We start from the raw sequence: 19268 nt of genomic DNA, 5'->3' as shown, positions 1-19268 counted from the left end.
AAGCACTTTCTTTCCTTTAAGCATCAAATGATGTAAGGGATGGTCTGCTCGTAAGGGTCGTATTGGCGCCTGGAAGTTGGAGATGGTGACCAAGTGAAGAAGAAAACAAAGGAGGATTTTCACAAGACAAATTAAATTTGGCAGTAGCTGGATCCCAGCTCCCTTAGACTGCTGCTTGTGATTCCCAACAAGGGAAAACCCTTATCCAGGAAAACAGTCAAAACTCCACATTTTCCATGTTGGCTTTCTGTCTTTGTCTCTACTCAATTCTTTCCATGTCATGTCTGAATTATTCAAGTGGAGTTATCCTGTTTCGTTTGCTATCAAAGGGGCTTTAGTTCACACATAAGCCCACTAACCTCCTCTCTGTGTACTCCCCAGTAATTTTTTTGAGAGGTTTTTTCCAGAATTGTAGTTACTTTTCTTATCTGTGGTTCTGAACTGGACACAGAAATGTTTGTCCTTAATCCTGGTAACTGACCATTTTTCTCTGTTTAAACTTGGCTTGATTCAAGCAAAACCCCCACACTTCAGTGATTCCAAGAAAAAAGGAACATAACCACAAGGTTTCCCCAAAGATTTTGCATACAGCTGATTCACTTAACCTCAAAGATAATAAATTATGGAAAAAAGTTGGACTGTTTCCATGTATTCACCATTTTCTCTAATAAAGCCAACTTGTTTTTATCTCTGACAGAGTCTGGAGGAGACTGTTCAGTCAGCTCAAGTGTGCTGTTGAGCATGTTTGTGGAATGCATAATCCCACTTGTTTTGAGACTTGATTATTCTGTCTGACTTCTTTCTAATGCCTTAGACTTCCATGCTATTACAGGAAGGCAGGACTAAATACTTCTCTCCAGGGAAAAAAAAAAAAAATCTAGAATCATCTTCTTGATCAGCAGACAAGAGCAATGATGTCTCTATTAAAGCTTTATTAAAGGACTTGAGAGAAGTCATCCTGATGATTTAATATTATAGGTTTCTTTGAGGCAAGGGGCAAGATTCCTAATGAAGAAAGATGACCTTTTCTTCTATCAGTTTATCATTTCCACCACAGAAAACCTCTTTTTGTCTTGTGGCTCTTAGTGATGTCAAACACATGCTGTCTATGCCAGAGCATATAAAAACTGCATGATAATGTTCTCGATCTTAGATAAGCTTGTTGTGTTAATATAGTTACAGTAAACAAAGATTGTTGTGTTAATATAGTTACAATAAATGAGCTTATGGCCAATGGCTTTCATGCTTATGGCATCCATTCCCAAGTGCCTGATTTTTACTGTACCACGTCTCCTACTATGTCAACTGTTAGTAGTTCATAGATTGGCTTTACTTTGGTGTTTTTCCATTGTTACAAAATTTAGAATGCTGAATTTTTCTTTTGTTTTTAAACTGATATGTATTTTCTGAAAAATGGTCCCATGTGTGAAAGCAACACCCTGTCTTAAGTTCATAAAACTTGTAAATACCCAGCTCGAGAGTCATCATCTTTCCTGCAGGTGTTTTTCAGAAATATTCTCACATACATCCACGTTTTGCATGATATTTCTGCATGCATTAAGTCTGCTGTACTGTGGCCCCTCTTCTGCAGGCAGAGTGGAAGCAAACCCAGTTCTATGATATCGTGATCAGTGAGAGCACATGCTGGGCTTCGTGGGGTTAAGAAGCTGGCCAGTGTACCTCACAGGTTGCTGCAGTGGGATTTATGGAGTTCTTTTAGTGTATTACTTAGGGTATGATGTGAATCATACAGCAAAAGGTTTTGCTTTTGTTACTGAAAACAAATTCTCGTTTAAAACTTGAACCCAAAAGAATTCAGTCTATTGAATTGATGTGGCATGCTGTTGGCTCAGAGACTGACTCTGGTTCATATGCCTGAGGAGCAGAAGGAGGAGATCTGGCAGGAGATGGGAGCTAGCTTTGCTCATGGAGTTTGGGGCAGTGTAAGGGTTTAGGGGCTGTCTGAAGCTTTCCCTCCTCTGCTTTTTGTTTGTAAGTTCTGACTGGGTTTCAAATCAGTACTTTCTGTTTCCTTGCATTTGTCTGGCAATTAGTTTCTGTCAGTTAGTTGCTTCTGAATTTGAGCAAGCAACTGCCTTGAAAATGACCTTTATATAATGCCCCGTAATTTTAGTATTGTAAGTGGATACAATAGTAACTAAAATGTGCTGTGAAAAAACCAGCATTCTAAAAACAGAAATCAATCCCACAGGAGGTATGTTAAAAGCCAGGGACATTTTGACGTAATTGTAATGATTAAAAAAGGAAAATGCAGTCTGCATACTAAGAACATAGATTACCGATACAGAATGGTGAAATTGGTTGTTATTTGCTCTTTAAAGTACCTCAGAAATGTTTCTAAAGTATAACTCTGACACTCGATGCTGTCTAAACTATGACTGGTAATTCAAATCCTTCTCTACAGCAAAATTGACTGCAATAGGTGATTGCTAAAGATAGTTAATACATATGCAGTTAATATTACTTTTTTATTTAAGTACACGTAAGCTATATGTGTTTGGGGGAGACAAGAAAAAATATATTATTGCCATATACTTCTAAATATCAATTAGAAAACTCAAAGTTTTGCTACTCTTTTTAACAAGTTAGTAGTTTTCGTATTATGTTTATGACATTTCTATTGTCTTAACTTTTTTTAGATAACACAATCACTTTTTTTATCATCAATCACAAACTGTAAGAAATGTTTTTATCGACAACAGTGTCAGTCTTTCCACTTGCCTAATTGCAAAGTTGCTATGAACTAGTAGCAGCCTGATTCTACAGTAAAAGGTAAATCCTGAATGAGAAGTTTTCTTGCTCTCCTCCTAGATGTAACTGTAGTTTTTCCTGAAATGCTTATTTTGAAGTCCATCTCACTGCCTGTGGAATAGCTACTGTAACTGAAAGCCATGCACTACTCTGTTAGCAGTCTGGGAACTGAATTACTTCCCTGGCAATTAGAATCATATCAGAGGAATGGATAAAGAATTTGTCCTAAATGTAGGGAATCAGCCATATTATCTATGGCATTAAATTGAGCAACTATGTCGTTCAGAGGATGGGTATTTGTGTAAAATGTAAAGAAAGATGACTTTTTTGTGCTTCAGAAGATGATTCATGATTTCAGATGACCATCAAAAAGTTACTGTTCAGGCTTTTATAGCAGTAAAAATTCTTCCAAGATCAAGGTACATACATCTGTAAAAGAAGAATTTTGGGGTATTCAGACTGGCATTTAGATGAGTTGGACGCCTTTTGACTGAGTTTTCATGTTTTCATAACAGATGCTGGAAAACCAGAGAAAAAATAGAATGCAAAATACTTCTGAAAAGTAGTCCCACCTTTTTGTTGTACATTAAAATTTGTCATACTTACACGCAAATGTCTCCTTCCTGCCTTCTGGATCCAGAAGTCTCAGGGTTTTTTTCTGACATTACAAAAAACAGTGTGAGACAGGGTCTTTTTTGGCTAGACTGACAAAAGAAGAGCTCTTATGTGCTGAGTTACATTTTATTCTGACTAGTCTGTGTTACCCCAGAGGCAATTTCTGCTGCCCCATTCAACACTTCAGGAACGGAGATGTTCACGTGTGACTTTTGGATGTCTGTTAGGCACCTATAAAAATGATTCTCATACCCCATACTGATATAAGTTTAGAGCAGAGGTATTTTGCTTTCTTTGGTAGGAGGATGTCTGAGAGGAGAGGCACGTGTGGCTTAAGGGGAGCTTTAAGCCTTGCTGCAAGGTTTCATCATCTGCTGGGACGTGTTGGGAAAGCTCCTGATTAATCCTTTGGGAGAAGGGTCCAGGAAGAACAGTTGCAGGGAAGACAGACTATGTGTGTGTGGGAAAGTGTATTTTATGTATCAGTGTGTGTTTGCAAGGAATGGGTAAAAAGTCTGAAATAGTTGCCTTTTCTATTGTAGCTGACAACTCACTTGTTTAGAAGCTGCCTTTTTTTTTTTTTCCTGAAGTTTTTTGTCTGAATAAAAAGAACATCTTGAAAAGGCAGATGTCATTACATCAGAATGCAACTCCCATTCAATCAATACTGTTTGGGAACAAAAAAGTAGCTTGGAGGTTGGGGAAAATACATGTTAGAAGAGAGATAAGGGAATGCTTGTCAACTCCATCAGATCAAAATCTGATAAAGGCCTTTGATACTTTATTATTTAAGAAGTCTTTTTGAGGTTAACTGTGCTCACTTGCTTAAAATGTGCAAGGATGCAGCTGACTGTTTTTGTCATGCAAATAGTTGAAAGCTGTGATTGATTCATTAAAGCTGACTTGAGCAATTTTTTTTTTGCTAAAATGCCAATGTGCATCTAATCTCTTTTTACAAATAGTAGTCAAAACAAATTAATTTTGCTTTTATTGTGTCAATCAAAAATTAAAGCAGAGCAAATTTATTTTTCTTGAATTATTTTACACCACTAAAACAATGGGATAGAGATACACTGGTTCCATGAATTGACAGGATGGTTTTTATTTATCTCCATCCTTCTTCTTTTTGTAGGAAATTCCACTTATTTGGATGACCACGGACCACCCCCTCAAAAGGTAAGCTGCTGTTATTTTGTGTTTGCTTTCTCCTTGCTCTTTTGGCTTTTGTTTTTAACTCATTGTATGTTTACTTGTGTGTTAAGCAATGTTGCTGAATTTACATCAATAGCATTTAACCTGTTCAACTTTTTTCCCCTAAGTGTTTTCAGGCATTTATAAATGACTTGGGTTAAACCTCAGTGTGATTAAACTAATGGAACTTTTGTCATTGAGTCAAGGGGAGGCAGGATTTTAGCAGTTTTGTCTGTCAGCACGTTTATACGAGGCACTGCAGTTGGATCTAACAGGTTGGATCTAGCAGGTGAAGATGACCTTTTGCTGGCAATATCCCTGGAACATGGGTTCTGCTGCAGGTGCAATGCTTTGAAGCAGCTCAGTAGGATAAATATAATGAATGCAAGTAATGAGCCCTTTTATAGGGCTAGGGTTCACTGTTCCCATCACGTGTGATTGTGTAGCATAAACTTTCCCTCCCATCATCATGGCACCTCAGGAGATTTCTGGTTAGGAAGGACGTCATGATGGTTTCTTCAATAAGAAAAGAGTGGAAGCAGGCATGTGGGGTCTCTTGGTTCGTCTTCTTTTCTTTTATCCTGTGTTGGTTTATTTTCTAAAAGACTTACTTGATACTATATTGTACCTGTCTTTTCAGACAAGGCTATTGTAAGTCCTTTTGCATAGTACAGATATGCACTAAGCAAGAAGGCAGATTATTTATTTCACTGATGTGGCCTACATGCTAGTGTAGCAGGTGGAAGTGAGTAGATAGAGATGGGGTGGATGAGAATAGCCACTATCTCTGGTAGTCCTCACTCAACTCTGTTCAACTAACCATGAAATCACATCCTGAGCCACCAGGCCTTGAGTTGAAATGCTCAACCACATGTGTACATCAGTGTGGTGAAACAGTTGGCTTTTGGTCAGCAGAAGGAGGTTAATGTGGAAAATAATTCAACTTAGCTTAGTTATCAGTGAAAACAAGCACTAGTCTTGGTTTCTTCACCTTTTCTCTGTGAAGTCTGTGTGCAAATGAAATCTGTAATTTTCAACTGATATATGGGTATTTGTTACACTCTTAAGGTTCAGACAGCTCACTTAGAGGGATGATGTACATTTTATTTTCTTCCTCTCAAAACAAATTGCTCTTTTTTTTTTCCTACACTATTACAAAAACAGATGTAAACAGAAGTGACAAAATCAACCTGTAATGTTTATTGTTACTAACTGAGATGGGACATGGGAATTCTAAGGCTAAACAGATGTTTCACACTTAAAATCTATCTTAAGCAATAGCACCTCTGGCTTTCACGTATTTATTTGTGTACCAGCTGCTTTTCTTGTCCAAGAGTACAGCAGCCTGCAGGGAGTGAGGCATTATATTTGTCAGGTCTCCACCGTTAACACTTGGCTTGGAAGAGTAAAGCAATGCTTATTCCAGACGTATATTTTCATGCTTGCGTTAGCATTCAGAAATACCAAGCTGTTACAGTAAGGAAAAGGCTGTCATCTAGATAAGAGCTTTCAACCTTGAAAACGTTTTTCAAAATTTGGTACTTCAGGAATTTTGCTTTACCAATTAATGACGCTGTGGATGGCATCCATACTCTAATGGGCAGTACCAGCTGGACAGATTTATCCAACCCAGAAACTTTTCTGTTTGAATTGTGAAAACATCTTTTGCCTACCTAAACATGTGATTTTGTGCTGTGACCGCACTGCCTCATCCAACTGCAGCTCAGCCATCTGTAGAAAGGCCAGCTGATTAGATACCTACACAATTGATTGGTTTTCTAGGTACTCTTTGATTAGCTGCTTACAGTCAGGAAAGTTTGGGGGCTTCCTCTGTAATCATCCTCACTCCTGAAAGCTTGGTGAAAAGCTCCATGGCGTAACAGTAAGTTACAAGTATTTTGCTTTTTGAAGTATTTGCTTGTGTTTTAAAAACAGTGATAAAAGATGGATCATTTTGATCATTCCTTGGACAAGCCTGCTTATTACTGGGGGGGGGGGTTATGTTTTGTTTTTCATTCTTCTAGTCAAAACATGGGTGGGGATTGGTAAAAGGGGCTGATAATTCCTGGTATTTGCTTAGGGTCATGTTTTGAACAAAGATGGTCTTGCTTTGTAAATATCATGCGTTGCATTGTTGCAGTTATTACCCTTTAACAGCTTCATCTCTGAACTGTGAACTCTGCAGGTGTGTGCGAAACTAATAATAAATTCATTGTAATTGTCACTGTCTTTCAAGTAACCTCTACTCATATGACTAGATAACTGTCTACATTTAAACTAATAGATGGATATAGGTCTATACATGTTTTAACTCAAGGTATAAAAATGTGTCAGAAGATATTAATCCTGAATTCAGCATTTAAAATATTTTATGACAAAATGCTTAAAAACTAGAAGTGGAGATAACGAACAACAATTCATTACCCAGTGTTGAAATGACTGGTAGCTAACATCAGCAGTGTGTATCAACTACACCAACAGTTGATACTCACTGGACTGTAGCTGTTTTGCAGAGTACATTCCAGAGTTTTGTTGGAAATCATATTAGTTTTGGCTTTTTGTCATGGCTAGGTGCCAAAACTTTGGATTTTTTTAAATAACGTGTGGTGTTTTTTTCCTAGTGTAAGAACTGAAAATAACACTTATTCTCAGAATAAGGAATTATCATCATCACGTTTCAGGAGATCAGGGTACGGGTCTGTTTTTCTCAAATAAAGGTGGCAGCAGCAATTTTCTCAGTGCAAGCAGAGAATGAAAGCTTTGCTCACTTCTGTATGTGAATATTGCTGATGTGGTTCTGGTTCTCCCTTGAAGGCCCATTGAGCCTTCACTGGGTGTCTGCAGAACTGTTCCTCTCATGTATTCTTACTCCTCTTTTCTCTGGCTGTAATAACTTCTTCACAATAAGGTTTTTTTCCTTCTTAAGATTTTATCACAAAGGTGTTACTGCCTTTGCTGATTGGCTCAGTGTTGGCCAGTGATGAGTCTGTCTCAGAGCCAGCTGGCGTTGACTCTCTGGGATGCAGGGGAAGCTTCTGGCAGCTTCTCACGGAAGCCACCCCAGTAGTCCTCTCCCCACTATCAGAACCTTGCCATGTAAGCCCAATACAGTAGCATAGGCCACTCTTCTTTGGTCCTGAAGGCACCAAAGACCTCACAAGACTGACTAATCCTAGATTTTCATGAGTTCTCAGACAGATCTGTATATGCTTTCCTGCAGGGAGAGGCAACCTCCAGTAGCCCTAGCACACCTCTAGTGTTGCCGATGTTAGTATGTGACAGATAAAACAACAGTATAGTTGAGCCAAACAATCTTCTACACTGTCAGTGAAAATGGACTCTCCTGGTTCAAATCTCTATCTCACTACCTCTTGGCTTTTTTTAATAAGCATCTGAAAATATGAATTTAAAGAGATCATTTGTTTATACGTTTTCCATAGATTGGTTTCTATGTGATATCTATAGATGATGCTAGCTTAGGTTTTAAAACACCTGTGACATTGATGTTCATTAGTGACTAATAGTGTTCACTTGACATATTTCACGTCCGAGCACTTCAGCGAATAAAGCAGATGTATTTTGTTCCAGTATTTGTGCTATTTCCTTATCAAATCTTCCCAAGCTTTTTTTACTCTCTCCAAGACAATGGTGAAGCTGGCCTTGAGGAAAAATGATGCAAACTTTATCAAACCTACTGTTGTTATTGAGTGGAACTTGGCAAGAGCATTAGGATATGTCCCTCTTTCAGTGGAGCTGATATATGTTATGTGTAAGTGGGCTGTGCACATAGGTGACAGATAAATTACATTCAAGTAGTCTATTCTCCTTTTCTTGATCATTTTCCTTGGGATGCCTGTCATGGACCCAGTATCTTTTGGCAGCTGTTTGGGTGTCAGCAAAGCCCTGTGCTTAGCCTAAATGTGACAGTGCTTCAAAGCTTTAAGTGAATAAAAAAGTGGATGGAGGTCAGGATGAGGCCAAAATGAAAAGAAATAAAATGCATACACAAATTTGATCTGACTATATTGGTTTGAAGTTGTAAAGTGCATAAATAATACACTTTTCACCATTCAGTTCTTAGCTAGTACTTATGTGATAATTGTTCATGTTTTCTTTATGGAGCAGGGCTATCATGGAACGGTAGAATCATTTATATTGGAAAAGACCTCTGAAATCATGAACTCTAACCATTAACATAGTACCACCATTGTCAACTAGATTATTTTTTTATTTGACTTTAAAACTTATTAAAAGTTGATTTCAGCACTGCTCCCTTTCACTAAGTTTTTATGTTCATCAGATTTATGTAGTTTTTGTTTTTTTCCAGGTATTTTGATAACAATGCTAAGATAACAGCCAGGATCTGTGCATTTTTCTTTTAGTTTAGCAGTTTAGGTTTTTGGTATTTCATTTGGACTCCTGTTTTAGTTCTAGCCATCTTTTATGAGAACATTTTTTTAACCCCTCAGCCCCCTACAGTCTGAAGTGATTGACTTGTTAGTGAGGAAGTGCTTGATTTCAAACAAACAAACAAAAAAAAAATCAAAAAAACCCACCCAAAACACTGAAAAGCAAGCAAGATTTATTTCCTTTTAAGTGTATGCCTACTGCGGATTTTATGGCATGAATAGTAATGTGTGTGTTTTTGATAGAGTTAAAATTCTCTGTTTAGCTTTTCTTTAAAAATTGGTGGATAATCTTTGAAGCAGTCCATCCAGGACAGGTTAGGAAAGATTTCAGTGATTAAAAAAAATCTATCCTGCTTATAAAATGACGAGTTGAGATGATCGTGCAGTGTGCAAATTTTAAGCTATTAAAAATAGTCAGAATTTAGCAATGCTCAAATAGAGTAAGTAACTTCCTGTGGTTACCAGACTCAGTATCTGGCTGATAAAATATTGAGAGAATTCACTAAGTGCCTTAACCACAACGATCCTCCTTACAGTCCAAAGCACTGTTTTACAGTATAACTGAGCTTTTGAACCTAGTACACTCAATAAAATACTATGGTTTAGAAAAACCCATAAAATATTTCTCCACTTCCCTCAGTTTATTACAATCAATGTGCCATGGTTTAACCCCAGCCATCAACCAAGTACTACACAGTGGCCCACTCGTGCCCCATCACGTGTAACAGTGACTTGGGAAGACAAATGCCATCACACCAAATGTGCCCTCCTTCCTCCTCCCTCCCCCCTGCTTTATATATCGAGCATGATGTCATATGGTTTGTGTCAGTTGGGTCAGCTGTCCTGGATGTGTCTTCTCCCAGCTTCCCATACACCACCAGTCCTCTTTGCGGGCATGGTACTATGAAAAGTAGAAAAGGCCTTTGCTTTGTGTAAGCACTGCTCAGCAATAACAAAACCATCACTATATTATCAAAACTGGGCTCAGCACAAGTCCAAAACACTGCCCCATACTAGCCATTGTGAAGAAAATTAACTCTACCCCAGCCGAAACCAACACATATAGTGCAAAATAGTTGTAGAAATATTGGGAATAATTATTTTGTGTTCTTTTAAAATTGTGTTCTCCTTTCTTCTAAATGGCAGTATCTCAATGAAAGAAAACTCTGACTATTCCAGAAGATTTTGTCATTTTTATTCATAAGTGTTTGTAATCCTGCTGAAGTTAAAGGGGGTGAATGATATAGCAGACTAGTATTATGGACATCTATCCAAAAGCTAAAACTGAATCTTTACTATCAAGTGTCAGTTGGGTAAAAAATATTTGAGTAGTACTGGAGCACTAATTTGTTTGTTTTGTTCATATTAATTTATTGCTCAAGAATCTTAAGAACAAAAAATAATTTGGTTCTGTGATTTACCAAAATAAAGAAGATGATTTCTTACTTTTTAATACTTCTTTAGTTTATAGTATATCAGAAATGTGTTGATATGGGGAGAGTTGATTGAAAGTAAATGGACGGTTACAAAGAGACTTGGGAAATTAAAGCGAGATTGCCTGTCACAAGAAGATAAATCTGTAAGGGATACTGTGCATGCTGATGTCCTGCAAAATTTTAAACAGTAGTGAATTGGCTTTTTATTAAGCCTCTCAATTTTGAAAGACTTTGAGACAACAGGGATGCAGGTTTTATGAACGAGAGTAGCCTGCAGTTTTCATTCATCTAATTGCAAAGATGCTTGGAAAGTATTTTTTTTCTTTTGATTGGTACTTTAATTGTCAGGCTGTGTGCATAATAAAGGTAAATTTTGTTTGCCTCTGGCATTCACACAGCAGCCTACCTACTGTTACACAAAACAGAAAGATTCTAATATCACCAATTTTGAGGTCTGTAGGTTTTGTCCTATGTGACATACCATAGCTAAAAAACTACCTAAATCATTTCTGAAGCTAGTAAAGCTCTGTGCTTTCACTGAAATTTGGAACACAATCCATTCTGAATTGATCTTTGTTAACCTGCTGATAATCTGTGCAGATTATTTCACAGTATATGAATATCTCTTACAAATTACAGTTTTAAATTTCCAGCTCTCCAATACATTCCCCTCTTCTTCCCCTTCTTTCCATGACAGGAAGGTATTTATAAACTAGCATAGCATAGGAGGAGGTCATGGCTACTCAATCATGGCCACCTTCATTATCTTTTTATTAGGAAGTGCTGGAATATAACACTTAAGTTTAATTACAGCTGGGTCTGGATGACCTAGACCTTCAGTGGAAAAACCAAAAATCTGCCATTCTGCATAGGGATAGCATGACAGAGTATCTTTTGAAAGTGACAAATTGATTTGGGTAATTTTGCTAAGCCTTGTGACTCAGTTGAGTAACGCTCATGGTTTTATCACGAGTTTTTTATTTGTTGATGGCATTCCTAAATCCTGAATTGAAAGGGGGTTTTTTCTAGTTATGATGTTTAAAGGGAGAAAAAAAACCCTGAAACCAGGGATGCTGTGGAGGCTTTCAAAACTGAAAAAAACTCCTAACCACCAAGTAAGAATTGTGGTATTATTTTGAAAGCCTCGTGATTTTGAAGGTGAACTGGTAGGTTCTGGCAGTTTTGTACTTAAGCTTTACAAAAGTATAAGGTTTAGTTCAGGAAACAGTGAATAGCAGTGAAGTACTCTAAGAAGTGCCATGAGCTTTAATCCGAAATGTGATTGTGGACATGCCTACACGTGGTCAAAAGTAGAGTCAAAATATCAGGCAAAGAGGACAGGATGTTGTGACTCGGCTGAAGGAGTCTGTGTGAGAGTGATGGTAATTCAGGTGAAAGAGGAATTTGGACAAGTAATACAAGGGCAGGACAGTGTGATTATGTGAAAAGGTAATTCTCAGGGCAGCACCCACAGACTCTGTTGTCCTGAGGGCGTGTGGAGACCTTTGTGGCTGGCCCTATTGGGGATTTTGAGTAGATACGGGGAGAAGCTCCCTCCACTGGAATGGCAAGGAGTCGTACCTTGGTCAGCAGGAAGGAGGTTTGGTGTGTCTGAGCAAGTCAGATTAATAATTTCGAATTCCAGAAGAGTGAAATGGGAGCACTTGACACTGGGCCTTCTCTATTGCCTCTGACATGTCATCTCCAACACCACAGGATCCACTTGTGACTCAAGGTATGGATTGTGGTCTGTCAGGGTAGGTATTCTGGGCCTTTGGGTCATTTTGGATGACACAGTGATTTCTGCTCTGTTCTGATTCTGCTGTAAGAGTTGGCCAGCAGCACGTTGTCCTTCCTGAAGATATTTCTTGGTGTGTTGTACCTTCCAGGTGGTGACATCTTGTCATGAACTAGATTTGAATCTGTTACCTGCAGGAGCTGTGATGGAAATCTAGTCCCTTTGAGTTCCTCTGAGCATGCAGAGCGAGAGCACCTCAGAGCTACCTCATCTGTAACGAGCATGTGGGTTGTAGTCCAGCAGATCTGGCCTGTTTTACAAATTAAAGTCCAGTTATGGCTATAAACAACCTTTATTTCATACTGCAGTTGACTTACAAAGTGTCTGCTTAATGTACAGTGGAAAAGACAAGCACACTGAAGACATTAAAATGAAATGTGGAGCTGCAGAAAGAGGGCCTTAAGTAAAGGGCAGGAGGGCAAACTGAAATGCACCATGGCAGATCCTTGGCAATAGTGAAACCATGAGTTGCTGCACTAATGAGTTGCCTAATAGTCAACCACAATACGTATAAAAGGGCTAAACCTCAATGTGAAGAAAGACAAGTGCATACAGAGAAATACATTATTCAGTCTACCACTCAGCACATTCAAATCAAATATTATTGGCTCACAGGGTGAATTCATGAATATTTCATTGGAAGGATAGAGACTACCGTAAGGTAGTGAGGTTACTGAAGGGAACACCAGTGCTGTGAAGTATTATAAAAAGTTTTAAAACCAGGCTTAGTATTTTGCAAGTAGCCAGTATAAAGATATGTGTTGGATATGATAGGATTTACTACTTAAACAGAGAATAACTGTACCGGTGTGTTCTGAGCACATCAGAGTGTACAAAACCCTGGGCTCTGGAGGAAAAAAAAAGCAGTTTTAAACTTTACAGTTCCAAGATATATATATCGTGAGGCTGCTCTGGAGTTAAAATCAGTCTTGCACAAATTCTGCAGCTTACAGGTTTTCTGATATTACATAGAAAACCTTCCATTGGAAAATGCGGTGATTAATGGGACACTAAAATACTTAATGTACCTGAACTCGTGCTTGTTCCCTCAACTAATACCATTATCGGTGAACCACCTCCTTAAATGATTTATTTATCTCCTTTATCTTCTTGTGAGGTAAAGGTTCATACCAGAAAGATAACTTCCACAACGTGATTAACTTGAGAAGTGAGAAATAAATATGCTGCTTTTCATAAGAAAACTAATGAGGGCTCTACAGTTCTTTTCTTGTTGCATGCACTCATGTAGGGTAAAGAAGAAAAAGGGGGATAGCTCTGTGTTCTGCATACCTCTCTGTACTTGTGATAGTCCTGTATGCTTTGATTCTTCTAAGTTCCATCCTGAGATGTATTAAAAAGAGATGTCTGCAGGACACAAACAATAACTGTAAAGTGTTCGTTGGCACCAGGAAGACAAGATACAGCACTATATCCCATTTTGGTCCCAGAAGAGGTGAACAAGTTGCAAACCGCAGAGGAAAGCAGGAAGAATGGAGGTGGTGTTGAAAAGCATGCTACGTTAAGAAAGAGCGAAAGGAAAAGATTTGATTAATCTAGAGGGGATGGTTGTACCCCATCCCCAAGCAATTATCCAATTAGTAGGGTGATTCCCCTCTCACCTGCTTCATCCCTGAGAGGAGCCAGAGCTGAGCTGCCAGCAAGTGTTGCTGAGTGGTGAAAGCCATGAGTCCCACTCACACCTCCGGAGGCTGCCTGACATCAGTGAGCACCTGAAACTGCTGAGTAAACAGAGCATCTGCTCCCTACCGACTTGTTTGACTCTTTGTATACATGTGCTGTTTTTGAATGTTGCTGAAACTTCACACACCTGAAATAAACTTGGTTGTGCACTCTCTGTGGTGGGGAATCTTGTGCAACAGATGGCAGGAGCGCAGAGGTTTTGTTCTGCTGCAAGCTGCTGTTGTAGGCAAGTAAAGCAGGTGTAAAGTATAAAAGAAGCAAAAGCAAATGTGTGATAGGATGCAGCCAAAGCTTTGAAAACTGCATCTTTGACCTTTTCTTTATAATTTCCCCAGGCTCCTGTTGATATTGTTGTAGTTTCTATAGCCATAGTATCTTGTAATAGGACCTGATCTGAGACTTAGTGGAGAACCATTACTATGCTTTGAACTGAGTTCTTTTTAGATTTGTAAGTGTGCAGGGCTTCTTCACAGAAAAATTACTGGAAGTTTTGATTTTGGCTCTACAGATCTGTTTTTTGGGACATATCAGGTACCATAAGCTTTGGAAGCACTTCACAGTAATGCTTTTCTTTAGTCTTAATAAATTTGAGTACTGTCTGCAACAAAGTTGCCTTTTGCTGCTTGTGCTCTATGCTTATGTTTTTAATTTATTTTGGTACTTAGAGATGTTGAATTGTTAGAGAACACGTTTTGACTTAGTCCTCCAAATGTGTCATCTGTCTAACAGATGAGATGCATTGTTTGTGGCAGGGGGGAGTGAAGTCATCCTTTTTCAATTAAAGTAGTTGATTAATGAAAATGCAACAGAATAATCTTCTGTTTCTTCTTCTGCCTTATTTTCAATGCTCTACTGCATTTAAATTTTGAAAACAAAGCAACTTCACCCTTACCTTTTCTTGTGGTTTCTAATGTATTTCAGTGACCCATAGAGAAGACCATGCTGTCTGGTCTGCTTTAGAGTTGGTTAATTCCAAAAGCTTGTCTCTTTCTGGCATCACTACACTCTACAGGTGAATCTTTATGTAACTGGATCTGTGTGCTTTAGCTGGGGAAGGAGACTAGCTAGTAATTTATTTTGTTTTCTCCCTTGTTCATTGTTCAGTCATGTTTTCTGCTGACATACTTTTGTGTTAGCAACTCTTCACTGTAATTGCTTTAAAAGTAAGTTGATACTTGTTTGGAATTAGATTTTGTGCAGCAGTTCCTGACCTTGGGTTTGGCATAGGTAATCTCTTAGTGGCCTTTGAGTTTGTCTTTAAATAAGCCATGAAAGGCTTGTGACAGACCTCAGTTAAAAAGAGGCATCCAGTATATCTAAGATACAAGAGCAGGTATTCTCTGGAGAAGGTAGATGAGCTAAAAATGAAATGCATGGTGGTTAATGAAACTCTGGAATTTGTTAGTACAGCAAGTAATGTAAGAAATTCTTCATGCAGCAGGCAAGAATGTGACTATTAACATGCCATATGTAATCTGTGGGGACACTAGAGAAGGAGGAGAGATACTGGAGAGAAATGGATTGCTGACAGCTCTCAGGTTTATAGGTACCTAATGAGTATCATCCTCCCCTCATGAGTCGAATGTGCCATTACTTTGACCCATTAAGCCATTTTTTAAAATTCTTATGATTCTGTCTCAGTTGGACAGGAAAAAAAGATAAAGAGGTTGCATTGCAAAGGTGTGATGCTCTATAGAGATGTGTGACATCAGCAAATATTTAATTGTTTTCACAGTCTTACCAATTTTGTCTGTGTTGGTTGGCCTCATTCACCTGATAAACATGGAGCACTGTCTGACTACAGGTTAGTGTCTGCTCAGAAAGGAGAAGCTATTTCTGGCATCTACTTCTGGTCCTTCTCATATGTAAGGACAGGGGTCACTTACTTCCAGAAGCTGTGAAGATAATGGATTGCTTTCTGGAAACACATCTCTCTGACATGACTTTTCCATCTGGGCAAACTGTACGTGGACTGGGAAATTTTTGGCAAATGGGCAAAGTTATACTGAATTTGGCTCAGTAAAGGGGGAATATTTTAGGCCTTTGGCTGGATCCCTAAATTGTTGACACTGCAAGTAATATTATCCAGTCTAAATTTTTTAAATGATGCAAAGGTTTACCTGAAGACAAAGCCACCAGTGAAGATGAAAGCCTGCGCTTTTGTCAGGTTATCTGTTAAATGGCTCCCTTCCTGAGATTGGCAGACCTACTCTGCAGAGCTACTTGACAGTCACTGTAATGCAAGTTAGTTTTGTGTTAAACTTGCTTTTTCTTTTATCTTCCATTCACAATGATTCTTGAGATCTTCTTTAAATGTGGAACAAAAAAAAAAAAAAAAAAAAAAAAGCCTCCTTGAACTGACAAGTAAATTGTTATATAACTTTCCAAACCCTTAGAGAGAGCTGTTGTAATTATACTGTGGGTTTTACTTTTTTATAGCTGTAAGTACTAATTCATATAACTACAAAGTGAATTACATGTTTGAATTTTTTATATTACCTCTGGGCTTTGATGCAGTGCTCAATAAAGTCACTCTGTAATTATTTTGAAGTTGCGTATATTGTTACATGAATATCATGTTGCCAGAGCATCACCTCAGCAGTTAGTCTATGTGATACATACTCTTATTATAAAATAAAATGTAATCCAGCCAGCATTTTGTAAACTTCCAGCTGCTGTTTTCCATCTTGTTTCTGCTAATATAATAGAAACCTCCTTTTCAAGTACCTATTCTGCCACCATCTCTTGTATTGTCTCGGTCTTTTGTGAGTATCGTGAGGGGGAAGAGAAAGTTCCTCTTTGGAGAAGTTTTCCATTTCTTGAATTTTTACTTCTGCTTAATACAAACTTGGGTTTCTGGAAGAAGTATTTTTTCTAAGAAATAACTTAGGCATTTTCTAAAATGCAGAAAGCAGATTTGCAGCATCCTAAGGGAAGTGATCACATTAAACAAATACTTATCTCCATATCAAAAGCCTGTGTATTGCGTGGCTTTGTGCACTTGGCACACCCTTTGGGGCATTTAGGTGTGTTAAGTGGATTGATGACGTAAACAGAGGAAACATGAGCAGAGCTTCTGTAGTGCACCTCTAAAGCTCCCACATTCACCAGTGCTGCACGTGAAGTTATGATTTCTGTTTGTGATTGTTCTTCTGGAGTGAGCTTTGAGCTGTAGCGTTTATCTTGAATCTTGTCTGACTTGACCTAAGTACATTCAGCTGGTTACTGAATCAAGGCATTGATATATTGGCCTCCTTTAAGCTAAATAGGTGTCTGAAAATAATAGCCCTTTATTTCAGGTTTCTTTATCTGCTATAGTTTCTTTTTGGGGGTTGCCATGGTTACTGTTTGTGTGCAGAGCAGAATTTGTGTGCTACCTAGGAAGGTGAGTTTCAGAAACAAATGTGAGAACTGGCCAAGCTTTGTAGCTACTGCCAGTTGTCTAAGCCAATAAAGTCATTTGCACTTAGAGTTTGCAAAGGCCTACTTTAATTTTATTTTCTTTTAAAGAATTATATTAATAAGATTCACCCAAGGTAACTGGATAATCAAGTCAGCGATTTAATTAGAACTTGAGTGTAATCTGGGTGCAGCAAAACTGGAGTTAAATGAAGTACCAATGAAGAAAAACTTTTGCTCACTACATTGCAAAGTGCAACTCTGCTAGGAAAATCAAAGCAGTTTATAATTATGAAGCATTTTTAAATATGTCCATAGCCCTACAAAGCCTCTCATCATTTATCTCATCTCTAAGATGCTAAGCAAACACACACTTGCATGTGCTCTTGCTCCTTCACTGGCACTTGTGAGCATCTACTTATCATTTCTCTTGAAAGCTTTCACATACTTGCACAGCCAAGTATGCCAAAGGTGTATGTCTGAGCAGAGGATAAATTCCCATTCCACAAGTCACAGTGATGTCGTGTGGACAGTGCTGCAGGGCCATGACAAATAGTGATGCTAGTGTTTGTTATGCCAAGAAATAAATCAAGAAGGGACAATCCAGAATAGGGCTGTGTTTTATTGTTTGTTATTGTGTCCCTGATGTGGTAACCAGCATAATAAAATACCTCCAAATGTTAACCTTTCAGACATTATTAGCAGTAGTTTTGGAAAAGTTTAGCTACAGTTGTAGCATAGAGATGTTAAATTCATCACCTTTACAGTTTTCTAATAATTAAGGCTTGGATTTTGCATTTCTTAGGAAGCAAGTTTTCTGAAAGAGATTGATAAGGAATAAGGGAGCTAGGTTTCTCCTAGAAAACACCATAAAAATGTTACAAAGTGGCCAGACTTGATGCCTTATTTGGGGTTTGTATGAGCCTTAGGAGACCCATATTTGCTTGCTGTATGAGCAGATGAGATGTCCTGTGGCTTGGAGAGCTGTTAATTGAGGCCCTGATCATCCAATACCTACCCCTTCCCTGGGTAATTTGGAGAATGATGGCTTCCCCATTTATGTTGCAGTGAAGGATATCCTAAACTTTCCAACCAGTAACAACAGTAATGTTCATTTGGTCATGAAATACAACATTGATAGCAAAGTGCCAGTAAGGTCCTACTAAAAATGATGCAATATAGGAATTTTTTTCTTTTTTCTTTCTACTTAGCAGTCTTCTTTGAAAGTAGACTGAAGGGTTCCCTGAGGAATCGTTTCACTTCCCTGATGAAAATCTATTGACTGTTCAAATACCCTGAGAAGTGCCGTATGCTTCATCTGATTGTTTTTATGTCAGAAATTCTTCTGCTAGGAGAATGCGATTGCTTCAAGAGCAGAAGTAACTATAGATGAGACACACCACCACTTTGGCCGTTCCTTGCGCTGAACACAGGTTGTCTGGAAGCTGGGTGCAGGCCCTGTGTCAGAAATATTTTGTGCCATTCTCTAAATAGAAAAATGATCTTTTTCCTAAAGTGCCATATACGCACTGCTGTGAGCTTCTGACTTTTAGAGGCTTGAAAACAATTTCCTCTTGGCCTATACTTTGAGATGCTGCTGCTATATGCTATACACCAAATCCTTGTCTAGTGTGATAGTGTGACTTCAGAATGCATTCTGGTGAAAAAACAGCCCATGGTCATCATCCAGGAACAAAATAAAGCCGCATCCAATGTATTTCAAGATAGTGAATTACTATGCACTTGTTCTGGTTTCCCAAGGGGGAGAGCATGGTGCAACAATTAGTGTGGGCAGGAGACCATTCCCAGTTTCCAGCTTGGATGTAACTGATCTATTTTGAGTTTTAGTGAACATTACCTGTACAGAGGTGATCAGACTGTGCCAGTTGGCCTCAGGCCACCTATGGCATCAGTGTTTTTCGTTCCACAAGTATATATCTAGCCACG

At 38.4% G+C, this 19268-nt stretch overlaps 1 protein-coding gene across 2 annotated transcripts in view; it reads left to right on the top strand.

Annotated features, from left to right (window-relative positions):
• UST (uronyl 2-sulfotransferase) overlaps window positions 1–19268 on the top strand; it is a 157340-nt gene that overhangs the window by 54860 nt on the left and 83212 nt on the right. For both annotated transcript variants that reach the window (XM_027887367.1, XM_027887369.1), the window contains exon 2: window positions 4520–4563. In XM_027887367.1, coding sequence (XP_027743168.1) covers window positions 4520–4563 — 44 coding nt within the window. The remainder of the gene's footprint in view (window positions 1–4519; window positions 4564–19268) is intronic.

This window comes from Empidonax traillii, unplaced genomic scaffold (genome assembly GCF_003031625.1).
Source record: "Empidonax traillii isolate 1590-97213 ecotype Southwest subspecies unplaced genomic scaffold, ASM303162v1 scaffold207:size1520225, whole genome shotgun sequence".
Classification (NCBI taxonomy): domain Eukaryota; kingdom Metazoa; phylum Chordata; class Aves; order Passeriformes; family Tyrannidae; genus Empidonax; species Empidonax traillii.
The sequence above is the reverse complement of the archived record's forward strand: the minus strand, read 5'-3'. Positions and strand labels throughout refer to the sequence as shown.